The 12,227-nt window shown below is 46.1% G+C and overlaps 1 protein-coding gene across 3 annotated transcripts in view; it reads left to right on the forward strand.

Moving 5' to 3' along the window:
• The window catches only part of NDRG3 (NDRG family member 3), a 58,509-nt gene that overhangs the window by 39,807 nt on the left and 6,475 nt on the right, over positions 1-12,227 (forward strand). For all 3 annotated transcript variants that reach the window (XM_053992988.1, XM_053992989.1, XM_053992990.1), the window contains 8 exons: positions 6,295-6,400; positions 7,079-7,199; positions 7,677-7,739; positions 8,064-8,124; positions 9,730-9,816; positions 10,357-10,413; positions 11,601-11,704; positions 12,092-12,157. In XM_053992988.1, coding sequence (XP_053848963.1) covers positions 6,295-6,400; positions 7,079-7,199; positions 7,677-7,739; positions 8,064-8,124; positions 9,730-9,816; positions 10,357-10,413; positions 11,601-11,704; positions 12,092-12,157 — 665 coding nt within the window. The remainder of the gene's footprint in view (positions 1-6,294; positions 6,401-7,078; positions 7,200-7,676; positions 7,740-8,063; positions 8,125-9,729; positions 9,817-10,356; positions 10,414-11,600; positions 11,705-12,091; positions 12,158-12,227) is intronic.

Below are 12,227 nucleotides of genomic sequence, written 5' to 3' on the forward strand. Positions count from 1 at the left end.
GTGGTTCTCTTTGCCTTAGGTGAACCAGGAACAGAAAGTCCTTAAGTTGAAAGGTTTATTGGGGGTGTTTCTAGCCCTATGCTACTACAGACATTCAGCAAGCTTGAGCAGAGTGCAAGCAACAGACACCTTGCTGCTCTGTGTTCTCCCAGGTTTTCATGTTAGAAAAGTTTTTTGAAGGAATTTCACAGATGTGTTCTTTATTGCCAGTGTCCAAATCAAATAAAATCACAGTTTTTTAAGGAACTAATTTTAAACTTTGAGCAGCTTCACATTGGGATTAAAACTCATCTGGTAGTGCCAAAAAAGAAGCTTAATAAATTAGTAATGAAAAGCACTGGTAATATGAATTCTAGTAATTAATCACTCCCACTGTGAAACAAATGGTTTCTTCAACCTTTAGTAACCTTTAAAACTTAAGTACTGGATCACACTGTGACCTGGGTCTGTGGGAGCATAGCTGGAATTTGGACTGCTACCTCTGCTTCCTGTGAGTTTCTGGAGCTCAAGGCATTGAGCACCTCTGGAGCTGCCGTTGGATGCCTCACTTCTTCACTCACATAAATTTGGCAGATAGATAAAGTCAGCCAAACATTGTCTTGAATTGCCCTTGATTTCTATATTCTCAACTATAGATGCTTTAAATGGTCTTCCCTCTGCCCCTAAAACATCACAGACCTTCTTCCCAATGGTGATTCCTACTGGTAACTTGTTTATACTGGACTTACCTGCCCCTGGGTCAACTAAGAACTCAAATTCTTCATAGTGGGGACTTACCTCAAAGTTTACCAAGGGCTCTTCTTGATGGTTCATTGGGTCCCCTAACTTATAGAGCCCCTGACACCCCTAGTCATCTCCCCTTGAAATCTCTTCTAAGACTTCTTGTTCTTTATGCATGGCCTCATCAAACTGAAATTTCTTACCATTCCTTTTAAGGTGTCCTATCTCGCCACAGTAATAGCACATTTTATTAATAATAATAGTAATAATACTAATAGCATATTTTATTAATAATAGCACATTTTATTAATAATAATAGTAATAATAGTAATAGCGTATTTTTCTCAATATGGGAAATTCTTGGTGGTGTTAAGGAAACTTCTCTGTCCAACCATCCCAGAGCTGCTCTGGCAGTCACACTCGCACCACCTGAACTGGGACCAAGCTCCTGGCAGCTCACATCCCACACTCAGTCACAGCAGGTTTCTTACTGCCTCTACCCCAGGTGACTCCATAGCAGAGTCACAGACATCCAGAACCCTAAGATAATTTAATCATGGTACAACAGCTGAATAGCAAAGCAACAAAATAAGAGCTTGAGCTGGTGCCTCCAAAGAGGCACCCCAAACAAAGGATCCCCTGGGGTTTTATCTCTTCACAGCGCAGGGAAAGTCTGAGGGTCCTCAGCTGCTGCAGTGTCTCTGAGTCTGATTCCCCTCTCTGAGCCTCAGGTCCTTGGACCCTTTTCTGCAAAGGGTCTTCAGTTCATGGCCTCTTGCTGTGAGCTTAGGCTCCTGCCCCTCCAGAGCTCAACCTGCAGTTCCACTGCAGCTGCACCTGAAGCTACTGGCATTGAATGGATTCTTTTAACAGATGGCACCTGTCAGTGGCACTGTCATTGTTTCCCTCTTTGGCCAAAGCAGAGGGTGGCAGTCAGAAATGGTTCCTACATTTGAACCTTTTAACCATGTGTCTACTTCTTTCTGTAATCAGTCCCACAGTAGATTTAGACTTTGGCAGTCATAGCTGGGTGTGAGTTTTCCTCTTTAGTTTGAGAAGCATTCAGAAATGTTAAGGGCAAATGGAATAATGTCCCAGCCTTGTCTGACCTGCAGATGCCCAGCAAGGAATGCCTTCCAGCAGTTCTTTTTTGAGTTTGATCTCAGATATTTTAAAGCTTCTGTTGGGTTGTGTTTTATCACCTTCCAGTATCTGAGCCACTATGGTTCAGACACACTTCTGAAGTGCAGCGCTCTTTGATCAAGACACAACCTGTGGATCATGAGCTTCTCTTGCGTTCTTGCAGGTTTGCAAAAGTCTGGCTGTCTCCTGGCCACGTTTTCCACCTGCTTTCTCGTATCACTGCTTCCCTGCACTAGACCAGATAAGCATTCAGACATTAGCTGGAATTAGACACCTCCAAAGTAACAAACCTTGAATCTCTTTTCAAACGAAACTGATACAGTAGGTCATAGGTGACCTGAGCAGAGAGCGGAAAGAAACCAAGTGTGCCAGAGTCTGGAAGTGTCTGTTACTTTCCAACACAGCACTTCTACACAAGTAGAGGGCAAATACCAGGAGTGAACGTGCCGGAATTGTATTTCAGAACTGGGCAGCAGTTATGGAAGTATTGATGCAGCGTGGCACAGACAGGACATCTCACTAGGCAACTGTGAAGGGTGTTCTACAAGAAGGACATGAAGAAAGTGTGTTTGTCAAGGGCAGAGAGTGCAGCCTGCAAAGTTCCTGTTCTCTCACTGAGTGCTCTGGTACCCACTGTAAGCGGCTTATTCTGCTTCACATTTGAGAGAGTAATAAGCCAGTAATAATGTAACTAAATAATAACTTTTGGGGGGGCAGTTCAAGGTAGCAGTTGTATTGTATAAGTGTAGAGAGTGTTGTTGTCATCTAAACCATAATACCTAAGCTTCTGTTTAAGCTTCCATCTCATGCTGTCCTGTGGCTTTGATACATAGGAGAGCTGTTTTGGAGACAAACAGATGATGAGTAGTCACGTGTGCTCTAATCGTGTGGCATCTGAAAATGATTTTGTCCTTTGCAATAAGAGATTGAGATAAGAGCCCTAAAACTCCAGGGAAAGTTTCAGAGAAAATAAAGTTCGCTGGAAAAACTGACGTTGAATCACTGATAGGGAAACTGGGGGTAAAACTCAGTCTTATTTCTACAGATAATCTTGAAAAAGAGATCAGCATGATAGCCGATGTGCAGTTAAAAAAGTAAAGATAGAAACCCTTATCTAGTTGTAGTGGCTGCTGCTCCCTTTGTAGAAAGGAGAAAGCCTTGGAAAAAGGCTGTAAAAAGTAATACACTTTATTCAGAGCAGAGAAGAGTAGCTGCTTCCCAGGAGGAGATTTTCCACCTTGCCAGGGAACTAACAGGAGAAATAAGAAGTAGCCTTAAGAGCTCCCAGTCTGAGGCATTGATGCTGTACAGGGCAAAGCGAGAAGTTTGCAAATTTAGCATCTTATATTTTTCAAGTGGTGCTTGTTGAGATTTGTTAAAGATGGAATTCCTTATGTTGCTGCCATGTTCAGTGATGTCCTGGTTTGAAGGACATTGACAGTCTCCATTCCCTTGGAATGGAGACTATGACCCCCTTCCCTCCGAATTATTATAACTTTGAAATTACGGGGCTTTCAGGCAAAGATATGAGAAGAGGAATAGCAGTTCCTTCCTAGCGTGTGTGTGTCCAGCAAGGCAAACAAACACCAAGCCCGGCAGCAGCAGCGACCAGAGGCACAGACCCAGCGGCAGCCTTCTCCCGGCCGCAGGCACCTTCCCCTGCGGCGCAGTTCCGGGCACAGCCAGCGGGGGCGCCGCTGGCTCCCGGCCGGGCAGGGCAGGGCGATGATTCCCCCGCGGCTGCAGGGGGCGCTGTGGCGCGAGCTCGGCCGCCTCTCTGCACACGGCAAGGGCGGGCGGGCTGGCGGAAGGGATGGAGAAGGGGCTTCCTTTGGAACCCTCAGGGACAGCCGGTCCCGCTGCACCTCCGGCTGGTGAAATGCACTGCAGCAGGAACCTCGGAAGCGGCAAGCTGGAACAGCAGAGGGTGACAAATAAAATGTAAGAGAAAATTCTGCAGCCCTCGGCTAAGCACCTGCAGCCAGCTGCACCCCTTCCGCCCACCTTGGCCACTTCTTTTGTCTCTCTTAAGTACTGGTTATTATCATCTCTTAGGCAACATATGGGAATTCCGTGAGAGAAAGCAAAAAGACAAAAAAGAAAAAAATCCTAACCTAGTGTACATTTCCTGTATTTGAGTCACTAATGTGACGGAAGGAGTAGCAGGGTACTACTACTTTCTTTCCACCAAATTGCAGTTTACACAGTCTGCAAAGTCAAAATAAGCAGGAGACCAAAATTTTATTATTAGCTCAAGGAAACTTTTCCTTTCTCACTTGAGAGCTGAGATCCAAGCTCAGCTTTGGAAAACAGAAATGTATTGTGAAACAGAGTCAGATGCTTGGATAGAGGCTCTGAAGGGAAGCGGGGGTTTCTATTTCTAATACCTTGTGCTGTAGCTTACGTAGTAAAGGCTTGTGTGACCTTAGCAGTAAGTTCAAATGTAATTACAGAAAAGACTGTGTTGCAGACGTATTTCAATATCATCAGCTCTTTTGTTGCTTTCTGTGCTTTTCTCATTGTTTTCTCAGTCTAGTGTTTGTGCTTCTGTTTGATAGTTGACCTTTTGCTGCTGCCTATGGACCCTCCCTCATCCCCTGCAAGTTCCCCCCTTCGTGAGCTGTGAGTCAGTTTAATTGACTTTGTGCTCAGGGCAAGGCTATTCCTTCTGCCACCCCATACACTCCCCTTGGGCTCTGAACCAGAACCAGCATTTGCCAGAGCTTCTTAACTCACTGACCTGCCAGTAGTCTAACAAAGCAAGGTTAATTAAAAAAAAAAAAAAAACCAAAAACAAAAACTTAACTGGATAGCTACTTAGGGAAGAGCCTAGCAAGTGCCAGAGCTGGCAGAGAGACCTGCTCGTAGTGGCAGTCCTTAGTCCAGCCCTCAGGGGCGTAGGGAAGTGCAGGTGGAGGTCGCAGGCTCCGGCCACTTAGGCACTTGCTGCGCTCTCCATTGAGTTCTCTGTGTTTCACCCTTCCAGCTACCTGTACTGCCAGTTGCCTTCTCCAAAAGTGGCCACTTTAAATAAAGGACTCATTAACACCTGCAGGCTTGGAGAGCGCTAAACTGGAGTCTAGTGCTGTGGCTGCACAGCACATCCTTCAGAGGTACAGGACCGAGCTTTGTCCAGCTCAGCAGAGCACCCCTGAGAGCTGAGACATGGGCAAGGGGCAGAGCCTGGAGGTTTGCTGGAGGCTGAGGAAGCAGGGACTGCACCCTGGGCTGCTTTGTGCAGCCTTGCTGTGAGGACAGGAGTTTCTGCCATGTGGTTACATGCTCGCTTTGCAAACGCGGACAAGTCTTTTCCTACCCCCAGTCTCCTCCTAAGGAAAAGGGAGCCAGCTGAGCCTCAGATAAGGTAATGTCATCTGCAGATGGGTCTCTGCTGCTTTGTAGATAAGCACTCCAGCTTCTATATACATGTGCAATGCAACAGCTGCATGCAGGCAAAACCCAGCCCCATTCTGAGGACAAGGACAGAGAGGGGTGTCTTGTTATCCTTCAAACACAAACCTCAAGAAGGTTTCAGGCTACCTCATATGATTTGGCTGGGCCAGCATCCTCCTGTTGCTACACTCCTGCAGCAAGGGAAGAGAGAGGCTTTGGAGTCCTTGAAAAGAAGCACAGCTGGGTGAAGGAGGGTCTTGCACTGCAGGAGCTAAATCGGTCCGTCCCACAACCAGCACTCAAGAGTGCCCAGAAAGTGGGTGAGGTGGATTTCTGATGTGCTGCAAGGCAGGTACTCTCACCAGTCCTGTGTTTGATTTAATGACTTTCAGGTTGTTCAAAATTACTGTTTAAAAAAAAAATATTTCATATACTTTATTTAAACTAGTAAAACATATTTCTGAGGTTGTAATGTCCCAGGTGAACCATGTGGCTTTTTCCTAAGCAGATACTTTCTTAATATCAAGAAAATAATTGGTGCTTTTTATAGTTACTGTAAGAGCATGTCTCTCCATTGATTTCTGTAGATGAGAGGAGGGATCTACAGGTAATGTTGTGTACCAATTTTCCTGACATCTCCACAGCTTTTCCAAAATCCATAGTTATCCCAGAGATCTTGATCATGAGAAGATGCAGCCCCAGACTGTTTGCACATCTGTACAAAAGCAAGCTGCTTTGGGCAGTGGTTGGACACAGAGATTGGATACAGAGGTTTGACAGGGTTGTGAATTGGCCAGGTTGGATGGGTCTTAGAGCAACTTGATACGGTGAAAATTATCCCTGCATGTGGCCAGGGGGTGGAATGAGATGGTGTTTAAGATCCCTTCCAGCCCAAACCATTCTGTGATTTCAAGAGCTGTACTATGGGTAGGAGAGCAGTGTTAAAGTGGGAATGAGGCTCTTGCTGCTGGCCCTCAGTTAGGGTTCCCTGTGAAGGCAGCACATGTAACACTGGGGCTCCTTCTTCTCTCTCTGCAGGAACATGATATTGAGACAGCTTTCGGAGTGGTTCATGTCACCATGAGGGGCACACCCAAGGGGAACAGACCTGTCATCCTCACATACCATGACATTGGCCTCAACCGTAAGCCCTTGCATTGCCAGGACCCTGAAAAAGTGATTATTTGTGGTATTTGCTTTTGAGCATGGGGAGTAGCAGGCCTGGTATGGATCTGAGATGAGGTCATTCCAAGGTGAAAAGATAAAGGTCTGTAGGAGAGAGAGAGCACATGGCATGCCCCTGTCCATTCCAACAGCCCTTGAATGGTAGGGCCAAAGTGGAAAGATGGAAATAGGTCCAGCCAGCACACTGTAGTGCTCTAGCTGACTTGCTACACTGTGTGATAGGGCATCCATTCCTTGGGTGCTTGGCAGGTGAACAAGTCCCTTCTGCATGGCTGCAGCAGTAGTGTAATGTTCTGGTGGGCACAGTTGCTCTTTTGACGTCTTCCCACCCAAAATGTACTGTTACTTTCACACAGGTACTTCTCTGTGAGTGCTTTAAGTACCCAAGTGCTGCGAAACCCTGCTTTCCGGGGCATTGCAGGCTGTTGTTTGTCTGCCTACCCTCCAGTCATAGCAATTCCATTGCTGAGAATCACTGCTGCATTGCAGTTTTGAGGCACAGCACACACACCATCCAGCACCCACTGCCCTATGGTCTCAGTGGGGACTTGAGCTCCTGCAGGTGTGTGCCATGGTGTTTGGAGGGTGGCTTGCAATAAAACTTAAAGTGTCTAATTTCTTCTAATTGTTGTTTCAGACAAATCCTGTTTTAACGCATTCTTTAACTTTGAAGACATGCAAGAGATCACCCATCATTTTGCTGTGTGCCATGTGGATGCACCAGGCCAACAGGAAGGAGCCCCCCCATTCCCATCTGGGTAAGAGCTCTGCAGTGACCCATGTTGTTCAGTCTGGACTGAGGTAGCACCCAGTTTAAGCCAGCTGGGACTGCCAGGCTGAGTGTAGTGGTAAGCAGGTGCCAGCAGCAAAATGCGGAAGCTTCCCAAGGAAGAGTTCAGGGAACTCTTCAATTACTAAGACATGGGTAAAGCCCTCACTAGTGCTGAGTCTGGTACCACCTTTCTGACGTGAACATGAGCCCAGCACACTGCAGTCGAGCTGGCATTTCATCTGTCCATCTTGCCACCGAAGTCTGACTGCCCAAAAGACCACAGTTTTGTGTTAATCTTACTCTGAGGGATGGGATCCACACATTCAGCTGAAACATACAGTATTGTTCCACATTAATAACCTGTGCACATGTCTGGCAGATATTCTTTGTCCCTCCTACCTTGAGTGGAACTGGAAGGTAACCTCTGTCAGGCTGTATTTGGATGTGCTCCCTTGCTTTTCAGGTACCAGTATCCCAGTATGGATGAACTGGCTGAAATGTTACCTGCTGTTCTGACACACCTGAAGTAAGTCTCTGAAAGGAAATGGGGTGAGCCAGCTGGATTCTGCTATTCCAGCACCTACTTCTGTCTCTCTTTGCCATGACTGATATGCTCACTGAGGTGTCCCAAGAGGCACAAGTATCTGCTAACCAGTGGGACTCTGTCTAGTTTTGTGCTAGGGACACCATCTGCTACATTACGCAATTTATGGCTTCTGCATCATTGCTGCATTGTTTTGAAAACAAACCATAAGTGCACAGCTGGACCCAGAGAGGAAAGGCTTTGCCTCTAGGGATGCTTCAGCTGAGCTAAGTTCGTTGTGCTGACTGTGAAATACCTGTATTTCAGCCTGAAAAGCTTCATTGGGATTGGCCTAGGAGCTGGTGCTTATGTCCTCAGCAGGTGTGCAGTAAGTATCTGTTCACTGCTTGTGGCTCGTGGGCTGCGTTCATTGTTGATCACACTGTGTGGGGCATGGGCAAAGTAACATTCAGTAATTACAACAGGGCTGCAGGGAGCCATGGGAGAGCTACCTCCTTCCAGATGGTTATGTTGGAGCAGTCAGGGTTACTCTGAAGCTGTGCCAGGCATGGAAACATTGTAATGTGATGCCTTTGAGTCAGCAGAGCCCATCCTGAGTGCTAGGAATAGTCAGTCTTGAATCTTCACAGAGACCGGCTGCGCTCTGTGTGACATTCACATTCTCTGGACAGAGAGACATAATTCTGTCTCTCAGGATTTCTTGGAGAAGTACAGAGAGAAGAAGAGAAAAAAATCTTTATCTCTGCTCCTTTGTTTTCCCCATGTGGAATGTGGTATGGAGATTGTTTACCTGAAGTGATTGCTGGATTGGATTCTGGTGAAGGTTGTTTGGGTTCAATGGCCAATCACATCCAGCTGTGGCTCAGGCTCTCAGCAGAGAGTCATGAGTTAGATATGATAAGTTAGAAAGTAAGTATGTAGAATAGTATAGTATTTCTTTAAATAGTATATTAATGTACTATAGTATAGTTTTAATAAAGCTATCCTTCAGCCTTCTGATCTGGAGCCAGACATCATTGTTTCTTCCCTGAGCCACGGTTTGCCACATTTTACTATACTACTGTATGAGTTGCTTCTATTTCAGTACCTGCTTATACATTTCTCTCTAGTGTAGTGTTCATGTGAAATCAGGAATTTGCCTGAGTCTTTCAGAGTTAGTGTTAAAAAATCCCAGAAATCTGACATTTTCAAGAAAATTTGCTTCAGGTTGTTGCATGCAGAGAATTGCCAGTTGTTTAGGCCACTATCATTTCTTCAAGCCACTGTGCAGGGCAGCTGCCCCTCCTTACACAAAGTTCTCTGTTTCCCATTCCTTACAGTCAGGATTGAGCGGGGGCAATGTTTCACTATTCCTTGCCTTCTGTATCTTGAATAGCTTTCAGCCTTGCTAAAGAGGAGTTTGTGCAAATCAGCCTTAGTCCTCAATGAAGTACCACAAGTGTGCCCTTGCCACACTCCCTGGGCTGCGGGCAGTTTCCTGCTGAGGACAGAGATGTTTCCTTCTCCTTCACATCAGTACAGTAAAGCAGGAGAGCTGCCTTGGAGCGAACCCAAAACTCAGCAGAGGCTGGTTACCTCTGATTTCTGAGTTTGTATTTGTAAGCAGTTCTCATAAGTGCTTTGTACCTGTGCTGCCCAGATACAGCCCGAGGTACCCTGGAGGGTTTTGGGTTGCTGGATTGAGCAGGGGAAGGGGTGTCTGCAGGTGGGGGGCAGCAGGGGTGCTGCCTGGGGAGAGGGTGCCCCTGTAGCTCAAGCTTTCCATACTGCAGGGGCTTGGGGGCCTCAGCACTAACTCCCCTGCTGTTTGCTCCATTTCCACTGGCAAAACTGCCTCTTCCTTGAGGAGAACTGGCTGCCCAGTACAGAGGAGCTCCCTGCTTTGTCTTACACCTTTTGCAAGAAGCTTTCCAGCTGACTACTGTGTGGACTGAATCATCCTTCTGAGTATGCCTCTGCTCTCTCCCCACAGCTCAGCCACCCTGACCTGGTGGAGGGACTTGTTCTTATTAATGTTGATCCATGTGCAAAAGGGTGGATTGACTGGGCAGCATCCAAGGTGAGATTCTGCTTTCCCACACATGTGCTCTCCATAGCACCTAATGAACAGTGTGTAGAGTAAAAAAAAAAAAGGTCAGAATACAGGATTTTTTCCATTTCTGGCAAAAACTGTACAATTTCATTTCTTGTCCCTGCTGCGTTCTAAGTCTGGGTATAGTATGGCCTCTGCCATAGGAGCAGGGGTGGGTGTGATCGTGTGAATAAAAAATGCAGATAAACTGCTTGGATCACTCAGCTTTTGTCTGATTTAGTACTTCTGCTTGCAGGCTTCATTTGATTGATATTGAATGGATCTCTTAATTATTCTCTTATTCTGGTCCCTTGAAATCATTTAAAGTTTCGGTTTTTTTGGAGAGCTGGGTTGTGTATACACAGTTTCTTTGAAGCTTTGCATGCCATCCCAAACTTCAGGCATTTGCTTCTTATATAATATGAATAGTTTCTTCATTGTTTCCTTTACTCTGAGTAGCTGTTTTGCAATGTGTGATGAAATTGCATTTTCCTGTTACTCTCCTTCTCATTCATGGTCACTCTTCAGTTTTCAGGCTGGACAACCAACATAGTGGATATTGTCTTGGCACATCATTTTGGCCATGTAAGTACCCAGCAAATGCTAGTGTTGCCTGTGCATCTGTGCATGGAGCTATAACTTCTGTATGTGTCTGGTCCCAAATAGTTCTGGTCCATCAGATAAGGGTTGCCACAGGTAGTACCTTTTTCGCTGTGTGTCAAGCTCACATTGGGGTTGGCATGGTGGGGGGGGCACACACATCCTCACTCTTGCCCTCACTGTCTCCAGGCTATGCACTGGTGATAGAACTCCTTTGTGGTGCCCGGGACACTGTCCAAAGAAACTAGTGGCAGCCAGTTCTCTGTAGCCAGCATGGAAGCCTTTGGACTGTGGGTAGAGCACATGTCAGCTGGGAGCTGGCAGTGGGATCTTGTATCTGTCCAGATGTTGCACTGCTGCATTCTGCTTTTCATCTTACCCTTCAGTTTCAGCAGAGGCAAACCAGCCCCTCCTGAAAACTTTGAATACAGCAATGCCTTTTGTTTGGGATTAGCTGTCTCTCCACCAGCAAGCTTACTGGGCAATGACAGGGATAGCGCCTCGTGCACACTGTATATGCCACACAGCAGATCAGTCCCTGACCTGGAGTCTTCTTGCAACAACACATCAGCACTGAAAGGAATGCTTCCTTCTCCAGCACCACTTCCTCCTGTGCACATCCTGCTCTCTTCCCACTGTCAAGCCCCTTCATTGTATGTAGTGCTTCCTTGCATTCCCTGTTCTCTCTGGCTCTCTCAGAATGTAGTTTCTTCTTAGAACTGGGTGCTGGAGTTGAACTTTTCCCTGGTCACAGTCTTATGGCTTACGTATTCTTTTACTTTATTACGTTTATTAGTATTATTACATCCTTTGCTTCTTAAACATTAAGTGTGAGTGGAAGGCCTGCCAAATGCAGAGTGATTTGTATCTGTGTAAGCATTACTGAGGCTTGGGAGTTAACTTATCCCATCCAGCCTGTACTCTGGCAGCAGCTTGTGCACTGCCAGTTGTAAAAGTGTAGTCACATTACCAAAGCATGGTACCAGCACATCACATAAACACCTCATGTCTCTGGGATCCTTATGCAGTGTGGAGTTGCTGCCCTCTGTGTCACTGTTCACAGGGAATGATGTATATGGACGTGTTTAAATGCTTTGGCATTTTTATGACTATTGCTTCTTTACTTGTGAAAATTATGTTTCCTGTTCTTCAATTTTTCTGCTTTTGTACAGGAGGAATTGCAGGCAAATCTAGATTTGATCCAAACATACAGGCTTCATATTGCGCAGGACATTAACCAAGATAACCTTCAGCTGTTCCTCACCTCATACAACAGGTATTGGATACCTTTTTGCCTGACAGACAGCTCCCACAGCTTCCCTGCTCAGTAGATTTGCTGCCATATGTATTATCCTATTGGGTATTGTATCAGGGGAACCTTTGTCCTAAGCCTAGTTTTCAGCTGTTACCCTGAGCCAAACCTAGCCCTTGTGTCTGCCCCAGACCCTCTCACACCTCAGTAGCTCATCTCTGGGCACACAGCAATGCCATGAAAGGATGGATCCTGTTTTCTGGGGATGACTGCTGGGGCTCCTGCTCAGGGCATGATGCACGACGTTGCCTGGGTGCTGGAGCCAGCACTCATGGTTGAATTTTATGTGCCCCCATGATAATCAGTTTCCTCTGCAGATTTAATGGAGAATTGTTCTGTTTTATCTTTCAGTCGTAAAGATCTAGAAATTGAGAGACCAGTTGTTGGTGTCAATGAAATGATTGCAAAAACACTCAAGTAAGTTGTGTGAATGAGCCTATCTCAGTTGCTGACTCTGCAGTCTCTTCAGCAGAAAAGATGTTGTTGC

The sequence above is a fragment of the Vidua macroura genome, chromosome 17 (genome assembly GCF_024509145.1).
Source record: "Vidua macroura isolate BioBank_ID:100142 chromosome 17, ASM2450914v1, whole genome shotgun sequence".
Lineage (NCBI taxonomy): Eukaryota > Metazoa > Chordata > Aves > Passeriformes > Viduidae > Vidua > Vidua macroura.